Source organism: Rana temporaria, chromosome 1 (genome assembly GCF_905171775.1).
Source record: "Rana temporaria chromosome 1, aRanTem1.1, whole genome shotgun sequence".
Taxonomy (NCBI): Eukaryota; Metazoa; Chordata; class Amphibia; order Anura; family Ranidae; genus Rana; species Rana temporaria.
Window position 1 is genome coordinate 485,506,574 of NC_053489.1, and position 11,762 is coordinate 485,518,335.

The window sequence follows — 11,762 nt, forward strand, 5'->3', positions numbered from 1 at the left end:
ATGGTTATGGATTATTGTTATAAACAATATAGGTACATGTTGGCAAATGGAATTAAACAATGCATACTTATTTTCAAAAAAGTGACAGTTATTTTTAAATTTGTCTAAATGAGGTCCTTGTTTAAAGCTTTGTGAATTGAGCCATACTATTTAAAACTATTGAAGTATAGAGGAAACATATAGAACTATGTATATAATCTGCTCATTTCCCATTTATCAGATTTCATATTCACCACAATTTGCTCCCAGCCCAATTATCAGACCATCTAAAACGGTTTCCGAAACCTTCAAACCTGGCAAATTTTCTGCCGTGTGCGCCATGCATATTATCATCTTCAATTGCTTAAAGCACAAATGAAACATGAAATATTGCAGTTATTGCTACATGTGATGTGATAGCTAACGTCTATTTTCAAATACCACAAATGTAAAGTAAAATATTGTATTATAGCAAACATTTACTTGACAAAGGGATTCAATTACATTATAGGACATCCAAAAATCAAGACATTTCTCAGCCATGGAGGACTGAATGGTATTTTTGAAGCTATGTACCATGGAGTGCCTGTAGTAGGAATACCGTTGTTTGGGGACCATTATGATACTATGACCAGAATACAGGCTAAGGGCATGGGCATTCTCCTGGAGTGGAAAAGAATGACAGAGGCCAACCTGTATAAAGCTCTTTCAGATGTTATTTATAATCACAGGTAAGAAAATTATTCTGTCTATTATAAACAAAGGCTTGACTCCAGGCAAATTGATAATTAGCCTTCAAACTGCCACGTTACTTGTGTATAGTTTAGAATTATGAGGTCAGGTGAGGTCTTACTAATGATTGCAAATGCTCTGAAAATGTAAAGACCCCACCCCTTTCCCATACTCGTTTACATAATTACAACCAATATTGCACTTCTGTGATGTACAATGGGGGATATTTACTAAAACTGGTGCATTTAGAATGTGGTGCAGCTGTGCATGGTAGCCAATCAGCTTCCAGCGTCAGCTTTTTCAATTAAGCTTTGACAATAAAACCTGGAAGCTGAGTGTCTTTTGTGCAGAGCTGCAGCAGATTTTACACTCTCCAGTTTTAGTGAATAACCTCCAATGTGACAGACGGCTATAAATGCATCAATACTTAGATTTACTGAGTGGGTGTAGCAAAGTTTTGCTGGGCCTGGGGACTTTTTTTTACAAGCCTTTATCTTTTCTTTCAAAGCTTTCTATCACGCGGTAAATATGCTTCCCCTCTATCATTTTCCCATTGCCTAGCAGATGTTCTGTTATCCAACATATCCCTCTCAATTATAATAAAATTCCCACTAAAAGGACAGAGATAGATAAGATCAAATAGCAGGTATGTGAAATGTGTTAGAGTGCATTGTGCAACTTGTAAAATATATTTGGCTGTATTATTTAGGCACAAATAGGACAATGGTGAAATGCATAAATTAGTTTTTTTTTACATGTTAAAACTATTAATGTTAAATGGTTTACATATTATTACATAAGCCATTTCTGTTTTTTCTTTATGTAAACTAAAAAAACTGTACTGAAACAGCAAAAACACTGCTGAATAAAAGATCAAACATCATTTACATGCTTAAAGGGAAAGACGCCACAGATATGGTTAGTGAAGTGAACATTTGACGTGTGAAATAACTAGGTAGTATAGTGTTTGGCAAAAAATGACTTTTTGTTTCTTTATTTTCCTGGCACTTTTGATTTACCTGCCTTCAGCTTTATGTATTTTCCCAAGAATTATAAGGGTAACGTTTGCATGTGGTCTTTTTTCTTCCTTCCTTTTATTTTTATAGAGACTATATATATATATATATATATATATATATATATATATATATATATATATATATATATATATATATATATATATATAAATAAAAAATGCAGTTTAAAATTGTGTTTAAAAACGATAAAAAAAAAACCAAAAAAAAAAAACATTGTGCTTAAAGCCTAAATTTAGCCACACTTTTCTTTTTAATCAGCACAAGGGACAGTATTTATTATCAATGAGGAGTATCCTTTATGCTGCTGCCTGTTGCTTTAATTAAAATCCAAAGTCCTCTGAACCCTCTCTCCCTTTAGCAGTAATCTTCTGGTGCTGTTAGGGTTGTTAGACCTGAGGGACCTGTGACAGGCACTCATCATCTCGACTATGCCTGACTATGAATGTAAAATACTTATGGAGGATGGGCAGATGAATGAAAAGTCTGCCTCTTCTATACATAGATCTTTTTTTTATTTATGGAAGCTATAACACAGCCATACCTCCCAACTTTTTGAGATGGGAACAAGGGACACCTATCAGCAAAAGTATGCAGGCATAGGACACACCCCTTGCCACACCCCTTAAAGGAGAATTGTACAAAAAACAAGATTGGTTAAACCCACAAGTGCTTTTTTTTTACCATTACTATTCCTTTATATTGGCTTTTGGAATTTACAAATGCAGCAATTTAGATTTTTTTTTTTTAGATAAAAAGTGCATTTTATATACATCTATTTAGATCAGATCCAAAATGAGGGACACATGAGGGGGAAAGAGGGACAGAGGGACATTGTTCCAAATCATGGACAGTCCCTCGAAATCAGGGACAGTTGGGAGCTATGCACAGCTTCTATGAATGAAGGAGGGAGAACAGAAAAGACAGGCATATTCAACACATTGATGAGGGCCTGTTACAGGCTTCTTTGCTCTATTAACTCCTGCGGCAATGGAAGATTACTGCTGTGCGGGTATGATAGCATTCAGAGGACTTTAAATTTAAACTCAAGCAGCACAGGAGGGCACTTAGCACCATCCATTCATCCATATCCATTGTGCTGATTTACAGTAAAAAAATGTCTGATTAAACTTGGGCTTTAATGTATAGTATTTTTACAAAAAAAGCTCATATGATTTGTAGCCTGCAGTAATTGCATGTTGACGAGGCTGTTCGGTAACAGAAGTCACTATAAATACTGCTTTACAGAAGATACAACCCAAGTTGAGAGTTATCTGCCTTTTTTAAATGTATTTTTAATTATCAAAGGAACGGGCTTCTTCAATGCAAGAAAGGTACAGGTAACACATTTGGTGTGTCTAGTTTAAGCGATTAATTAATTTAAATATTAGCACCCCTCACACCTCAGAAACTGAGACCAATATTTTAATATAGTTTATATTTAGAGAATTTTTCTGCCATTACAAGCTCGTAGAATCATTTGCATTGTTATCTGCTAATTATTTTATTTTGTTAACTTAGTTATCAACAACAAGCCATGAAGCTATCTAACATTCACAAAGATCAGCCCGGCCATCCTGTCAGTAGAGCCACTTACTGGATTGACTACATTCTTCGCCACAATGGAGCCAAGCATCTCCGTGCTACTACCTATGACATCCCTACTTATCAGTACTTCTTGGTCGATATTGTATTAGTCATAATTGTTGTTGCTATTTTAGCCTGGTATGCACTTTACAAAATTGTAAAATATGTGCGAAGGAGCAGAAGTGCAGAACACAGCGCCACAAATGGAGTCTGCCATAATGGTTTAGCAAATGGCAGGCACAAAAAAAATGGGCATATCAAGCATAAGGAAAAAGTGAAATGAACGATGGTATCCTAATTTATAGTTTTAAAGGAGCCACTGCACCAATTCTAAGTTTCTCTTCATAATACTGGACTCTGCACTGCATCATAGAATATATCATCATTAAAGGCCTGAGCAGTAAGGAACTTATGTCCATGCATTAAAACCTTAATTTATTATAATGCTTGTTTATTCTTTTCCCATTTTGAGCCTTTCTCTGCACTGAAAGACTAATGCCACGTACACACAATCGGAATTTCCGATGGAAAAAGTCAGACAGACTTTTTCCATCGGATATTCCGATCGTGTGCAACCCCATCTGAGTTTTTTCATTGGAAATTCCGATGAATTACATCGGAGTTTAGATATAGAACATGTTCTATTTTTCGTCAAAATTCCGATGTGATTTGGCCAGTCAAAAGCCTGATCGTGTGTACGCGGCATTAGAGGTTATCACTATTAACACTCTTAAACCACCATTATAAGTATCATCAGCATTGCTAACACATTTCAGCCTTGATTAAAGAAAAATCAGTATAGCAATTTGTTTAAAATTTGCATCTAAACTGACTACATAGCATAACCCTAATGTGATTTAAGAAAGGCAACAACACTTTGGAGAAACACTTACCATTTACTGGGCTCTTTGCATTTAATCCTATACAATATTGAAGAATTAAAACAAATTGGTGGCTACTCCTCCCAGGTATGTAAAGAGCTGACAGTGGTATGGGTAATACCTAGAATGCCATGTTTAAGCAATAAATAATTGGCAACTTTTGCATATTAGCTGTCCTCACAGCAGTAGAAATTGAGACAAAATGAATAACGTATCTAATCAATCAAATTAGTTCTGTCATTCCAACTCATAGAGCAGTTTTATTTCAACTGCCTTTCTTCCATAATGATATTTTAGGTTTACATAAATGTATAATTGATTCATTAATTTAATGTCACCCAAACACTTATTTTATTTATTTGAACATTAGGATATATGTCTGTGAACATGTGTGAATGTGTCACTTGCCATATCTCAACACATCCAATTACATATTCTGATTCAGCAGCACAAGCACTTAAAAAAAAAAAAAAAACCTTGTTCACCTCTGCAGTTGTAGGCATTGTGGAGAAATTCAACTTCAAATTTCACAACAGAAGCATTCAAATCACAGCTATTTTCCCCTTATTTACGGAGAGTTGTATCTTGGCAGTGTGCCAGCATTCTATTGTAAACAAACAGCAAGTGTTTCCAAACTCATAGAAACTGGCTAAGACTTGACTTTGGAGGCTCTTTTGTGATCTTTGAAGATGAATTGCTTCACAATACAAGCAGCTATTGAGGTTAGTGATGGCTCGATTTAAAACTCTTTTACTGCTTGTTAAGAGTATGTAAAAAAGTTAATGTCCATACTCTGGGCATTTTTCCCTACAGCTTTGTGGATTCAGCCTGTTTGACTTCCTAGAGATGAGTAAAATGATGTAGATAAATTGTATTATACCTGATCAGGTGGATCTTATTTTTTTCCTGTACAAATCACAGTTTGCCATGATGAATTTATTTTTGATTTTTTTGAAAGCTAGTGAGTTGCAGTTTTCATGATTTTTTTTCAATACCAGGAGTACTTTTACAGCATTATGCTGCCTGTTTTTAAACAGGAAAATGCATGGGAATGAGCCCAAGTTGCTTTTAATATGTAAAAAAACAGTAGCAGACAAATAAAGTTCAAACCTTATCTTGCCCTAATAGCAATTAAAATCCTATGCAGGAAATGTTCCATTAATTTCCAATAGTCACGGTTAACATATGCCATATGCCAAGGCATCTGATCACATGAGTAGTTAGTAGGGAGGTTGGAAGTTGCTATTGGAAGTAGATCAGTGGGCAATTGGAGGAGTTTTAGGTAAGTATTACATTTTTTTTAAAAACACTTTTTTATTTTATGGGACTCTTTAATCAGGCTGGGGTGTATGTTCATTATAAGATATGTTTACAGTAGGCAGAGAAGAGCATGCTGCAAACCTCAGTAGCAGCAGCTAAAAATGGTGGATTAGTGAATGGCCAAGGGGCAGATACAGGTATATCACAAACTGTTTTTGTGAGCAGTAAAGTCAATGGCCACTCTAAGTAGTTTGAGGATATCAGACCTGTTCACAAGTACAGACTAGGTGTTTTGAAGAAAAATAAAAGCTTGAAGCAACTGCATTGTCGTCTATGTTTCCATTCTGTGCCATTCTTAATAGGCACCATTTTGACACCTGATTGCCCACTCTTTTCTCTCACATTCCTGATGACTCGTAACTATGAAGGGCTACGTTGTTGGCAAAAAAAATAAAAAATGTATATGAGGCAGGAGGGATGGGCGAGCTGGATCATTACCGAGAAGTGTCAACTATTCCTGTTCAAAACATCTTGGCAGAACACTGGGAAAATTAGAGCTGTTACAATTATGTGGAAGAACGTCTAGGTCCCTACACTTTACATCTGCTGATGGCTTTCTTTTTTTATGTTAATATAATAGAGATTCAATACAATCAGCTGAACTCTACATATTAAAATGAAAAAGCATGTTAATAAATATAGTATGGCAACATTCCCATTTCTATCTGAAAAGTGTATTTACCTGTTTGGAAGATAAACCTAATTTACAAAAAGGGTTAAGCCTGTGTATTGTAGTAATGATGGTAAGGTGAATATTTCACTGTGAATGATGGGTATCTGCCCATGCTTGAACCCTTTGGTGGTTTTCTGTATAACACACCTGATAAGTAACTGTGGCACATTTCCTTTTATCTATAGGACAGCAAATAATTCAAAATGTTCCCACAAGTAGTACAATGTACAATAATCACCCATAGGGAAGTCCTGCATGGTATGTTCCTCACTTGACCATTGCTGGCGGTGCTTAACGCACACAAAGGTGCTTAAGCAGTGGTCTAACCAATACATAGACATTGCAGCCCCCTTTCAAGACCTTTTGTTTTTAACTATTTCTTTCATTTAAAGTAGATCTTGCTTGGTTTATGATTTCATATTTCTTTGGGAGTATTGTTATTGAGACTGAGCATATGTTAGAAATAATTATTATAGAAGTATTCTCTAACACGGTATGAAAGTACTGTAGATAATAACATCAGAATCCCAATGTGTTTAATTTGAATGCAAACTGCACATAATGCTTATGTGTATGTACTGTACATAGCATACCATTCTTTATTTATTAACAGAATACAGTTTTTACAATTTTCACCTTGTCCTCCACCAGGAGCTTCATGGACTGAAGTTTTTGCAACGTCCAAATAACTAAGAAAGCATTTGAAGCAGTGATTGGTGGAATATATATATATATATATTTTTTAGGTGTGTACGGTATATATTGAATAAATAGATGAGACTTTCATAAATTTTCAGCACTCGAGACCATACACATCAATTCATAAGTGAAGTGTTTAAATTGTGATTATTTACTTTTGTACCACCATATAGCATATGGCACTGGATAAAGAGTTGAGCAGCACTTCCTCCCGTTAATCCCAGTGAACTGAGCTGTTCTCGGATGGCTTAAAGGGTCACTAAAGGAAAACATTTTTTTAGCTGAAATGACTGTTTACAGGGCATAGAGACATAATAGTTAACTGATTCCTTTTAAAAATGATTAAAAATAGATAAAAAAACAATCATATAATGTGCCTGCAGTGTAGTTTCGTTTTTGCTGTTGTTTGCTGGTTCTCTGATGTACAGAGAGCCACTAGAGGGCAGTCAGCCAATAGAGAGCAGTGATACTTTGTCTAAAACTCCTCAGCACCAATCCAGTTTCGTTTTACACACAGCTCCTTGATTAGTGACCACCGTGAGAAATCTCCCAGTACTGTGGTTATCAGGAAACAGGCAACCAGGATGTGTCCAGAACAGAGAGGATTTACAGCAACATCAAAGCAAAAACGAACAATGAGCACATGAAACCAGGACTGCAGCAAGGTAAAGGAAGCTATTTAGCTAAAAAAAAAAATTCCTTTAGTGACCCTTTAACTTACAGGCACTGTGTACAGAGCTGCGCTGTGTGTCTCTATACCTTCAGATAACTGTGGTTGGTCATGGAGGTCAATCACAGTGATAACATGATGAAAACAGTTTGGCCTGGATTCACATACATCGGTGCATATTTATGCGGGCGTAGCGTATCTAATATACGCTACGCCGACGCAACGCACAGAGGCAAGCACTGGATTTACAAAGCACTTGCTCTTAAAGATACGCTGGGTTTCCTCGATGTAAGCCAGCGTAGGTGGAAGTGGGCGTGAGCCATGCTAATGAGGCGTGACCCATGCAAATGATGGGGCAAGCGCCATAGAAGTACTTAAAATTAACGGCGCATGCGCCATCCCGTGGCCGCGTCCCAGTGCGCATGCTCAGAATCACGTCGGAACTACTCCCTATGATATGCCGGATCACTGCCTACGACGTGAATGTAACCTACGCCTAGTCGTATTCACATACAACATAAACGACAAAAGATACAACGGCTTGTGTTCCCTGGTCCATACCTTTGCATGGGTTGTGCCTCCTATATGGGGAATAACTTTATGCCGGACGTACGACTTACGCAAACCGCGTATATTATGCGCCGGGCGCAAGTACGTTCGTGAATCGGCGTATCTCCCTCATTTGCATATGTGCATAGAAAATCAGTGGGAGCGGCAAATGCGCCCAGCGTAAATATGCGCACACGATACGATGGCGTAGGCAAGTTACGTCGGTCGTAGGAAGCCTATTTTTAGGCATATCTCAGATTGTGGGCACGGCGCATAGATACGACGGCGCATAGTTATACTTACGTGGCGTATCTCGAGATACGTCGGCGTAAGTGCTTTGTGAATCCGGGCCTATGTGTTTAAATTAAAAAACCTTCCCCTTCCATTTACAACAGAGGAAGTGGAGGGATAAGGAACGAATAAATGAATGACATTAGTATCTGAGCATTGTACTCATCATGGCAGCGCATTCACATATAGTTTAATCCTTTCGGCCCCCTTCCTCTCCTACACAGCTTATCTCCACACCGTCTCTTTATAGGGTTGATTTACTAAAGGCAAATAGACTGTGCACTTTGCAAATTGCAGTTGCACTCTGCAAGAGCAGTTGCTCCAGAGCTTAGTAAATGAGAAGAAGCTCTGTTGACTTCCATCATCCAATCAGGGCTCAAGTCCTGCGGGAACGCGTGGGAACGGAGTTCCTGCACTTTTTTCACAGCAGGAACTCAGTTGCCTTTGCAGGACTGGAGCAGTCGAGAGCAGCCGAGCCGCCCGAGCCAATCCTTCACTAAGAGGCGATGCCCAGCTCAAGTCACTATCAGTGGCAGGCGAGCCTTAGTAATCCTTTATGTTACGGGCCGCTTCCTGTATATGGATTCATCAGGTCACATCCGTCACTTCCTCGATGCCGCAATGTCTCCTGGGAGCTTTTGACATTGTTCCAAGGAGACATTGCAGAGGTCTGCCGCGAGTTATCGCGGGTTTAAGAAAAAACATGTGGTTTAGTAATTATGCATATGAGCGTATCATTTTTTTTTTTTTTGGGCGGGGGAGTGGATCTTGGGTGGGAGTTCCCACACTTTTTTCCCCCGGGCTTGACCCCTGCATCCAATCATGTGCAAGCAAAAATGTGCTGTTATTTTTTTACTTGCATGTGATTTGGTATTCTATGCAAAGTGAAGCTTTACCTTATTTACTAAGCTCTGGAGCAACTTGCAGAGTGTAACATCACTTTACAAAGGTGACAGTCTATTTGCCTTTAGTAAATCAACCCCTATGTGACCTGTATATTAACTTTCTACCTACCTTATCCTTCATATGTGCACACTGACCTCTTCATCTCTATTCTCCCACTGTTTGTGCCCTGTACCTGTGACATATTAACCCCTTTATCTTCTCTTCAAAAAATTTGATCAGTTTGGGAGTCTACTTTTCAAAAAGGGATATTTTCAGTTTGTTGCAGTGTATTGGCATTCATTTGTTAATATCATGTAAGGGAAATAGTATTTTTTGCAAAACGTTTGGCATTTTTACCTTTTATGTAGTAAAAAAAAAAATCCCAATGATTTTTTAATACCACCAAAAATCAGCTACAGTATATCTGTCTTCAAAAATAGTTTTAAAATTCATGATGCACGGTGGAGTAATTGTCAGTCAAAGTATCACACCACTGGAAACTGAAAAACTACCTGGTAATGAGGAGGTATTACAGATCCATATTCAACTGGTTAAAAAAATTGAGAATATGCACAGAACAATGATGACCTATTTTGCAGACAACATCTGCATCTTCAGGACCAGGTAGTCAGCAATTTCAAATATGTTTGTAGTCATTTGTCTATGATTATTAACAAGTGGCATAAGCATATACAATGGTCACAGACTTATATTTGCATATATAAAGGTAGTATATTTTGTGAAACAAAATCCATTAAATTAGGTTCACACTGTTGCGATTTAAACAGGAATCACACCACATTCCTATTCAAATCACATTTTGTATGGCTCAAAGCGCACTGCATCCGCACCAAAATCGTACAGGATCCTTTTTTTCCTGCAGCAGATTTGGATCGTATGGGTGTTCGCACCCATAGGATCCGATTCTGCAAATTGCACTGCGTTTTGGAAACCGATTTCGGGGTGTTGTTTCCGTGTGTTCGCTGCCAATTCCACGCCGCATCAGTGTGAACAAGGCCTTGCATCCCGGCACATGCCAGAAATGAAACTGTCCCATTTGCTTCTGCTCTCAACCAAACTATCAAACCTGCAAATGGTTGGTATCATAATTGAACAGGGGCACCATCATGGCAGTTGAGGATCAATGGAGGCAAATGTCGCAGCTTCCTTGGCTAAAAACGATAGGAGGGTTTAGTTCTGCTTTGAAATATACTTTCATTGCAAGCAAAGTAAAACAAAGAAATGCTCTGTTCCCCAAAAGACTAAAGATCGCCATCCATACATGGGACTTCAATTTAAGCTGGAAACCCAGTGAAAAAGAAGAGCCATCTTGCTGACTACTTGGTTCTGAAGAAGCAAATGTTGTCCCCATGATGAATCAACATTGCTCTGTGCACATTTGGGAATAGTTTATACTCAGTAACCTGTACAGATACTTGGAGATGTAAATCAAACAGCAAATTCTGTAAAAAAGAAAAGCTTCCTTGCTGACTACTTGATTGAAGATACGAATGTTGTCCAAAGAGTGTATCATCATTGCTTTGTGTACATTCTGGAATTGTTTAAACACAATTTACTATGCATTAGTTGTAGATGTAGTCTGTAATTGTAAATTGTTTGTTAGATTGCAAAAAATATATTTTACTATTTGGAGTGGACAGCTGTCCATATGTCTTTTAGAAACAATATTATCAATAATCACCTATGACTATTATCATGTGGTCTCAAATGCTCTAAACTATAGTCTCACCCATTTATTTAATAGATAGTTTTTGTAAAAGGAATGTCAGCACTTGAGATATGATGACATAAGTAAAATCTTAAACCGTTCTCTTTATTAAACTCTTTTTATATATATATATACGTATTTTAAGTGTACAGTTATTTTACTGTTGAGTAAACGTAGAGCTTAAAGCTAAGTATGTATTCTATTAAAACTGTCCATTGTTTGTAACTGTGGCATACAATTTCTTGCTTTCCAAATTGCAAAAAATAATACGGCAATATTAACCATGTGTATGTATTCCATTTTAAATTGAACTGAAAGAGAACCACTATTATCCAAGAATAAAATACCTTTATTAGAATTAATTGGTAATGTTATAAAATGCATTGTAACCACAATCTAGAAAACGACAACTTGTTTATCTACCCTACAATTTTTTTTCATGAGCCACATGTAAATTGTAAAAAAGTAACACTATTTCCTAATTTCAGAAGAAACATGCATTATGTTTGTGCACATGTAGCAATAGAAATAAACAATGTTACATTTTGAGAATCCATAGTGTCATTATTTTGTATTGCATCTTTTCCATTTTGGTTCCTGCAGATGAACCTTTTCTTTGTTTTCTCTTCTTGTTTAATCTGAACACAATAAAAGGGAAGTAAAAAGCTATATGTGTACAATATATATGGCCAAAGATGTGTGAACTCCTGACAATCATACCCAATATAAGGCC

The 11,762-nt window shown here is 37.1% G+C and overlaps 1 protein-coding gene across 1 annotated transcript in view; it reads left to right on the top strand.

Moving 5' to 3' along the window:
• Positions 1–3,776, top strand: part of UGT8 (UDP glycosyltransferase 8) — a 164,364-nt gene extending 160,588 nt beyond the window's left edge. Inside the window, exons 5-6 of the mRNA XM_040330041.1 lie at positions 491–710; positions 3,267–3,776. Coding sequence (XP_040185975.1) covers positions 491–710; positions 3,267–3,615 — 569 coding nt within the window. The 3' untranslated portion in view covers positions 3,616–3,776. The remainder of the gene's footprint in view (positions 1–490; positions 711–3,266) is intronic.
• Positions 3,777–11,762: the final 7,986 nt, after the last annotated feature.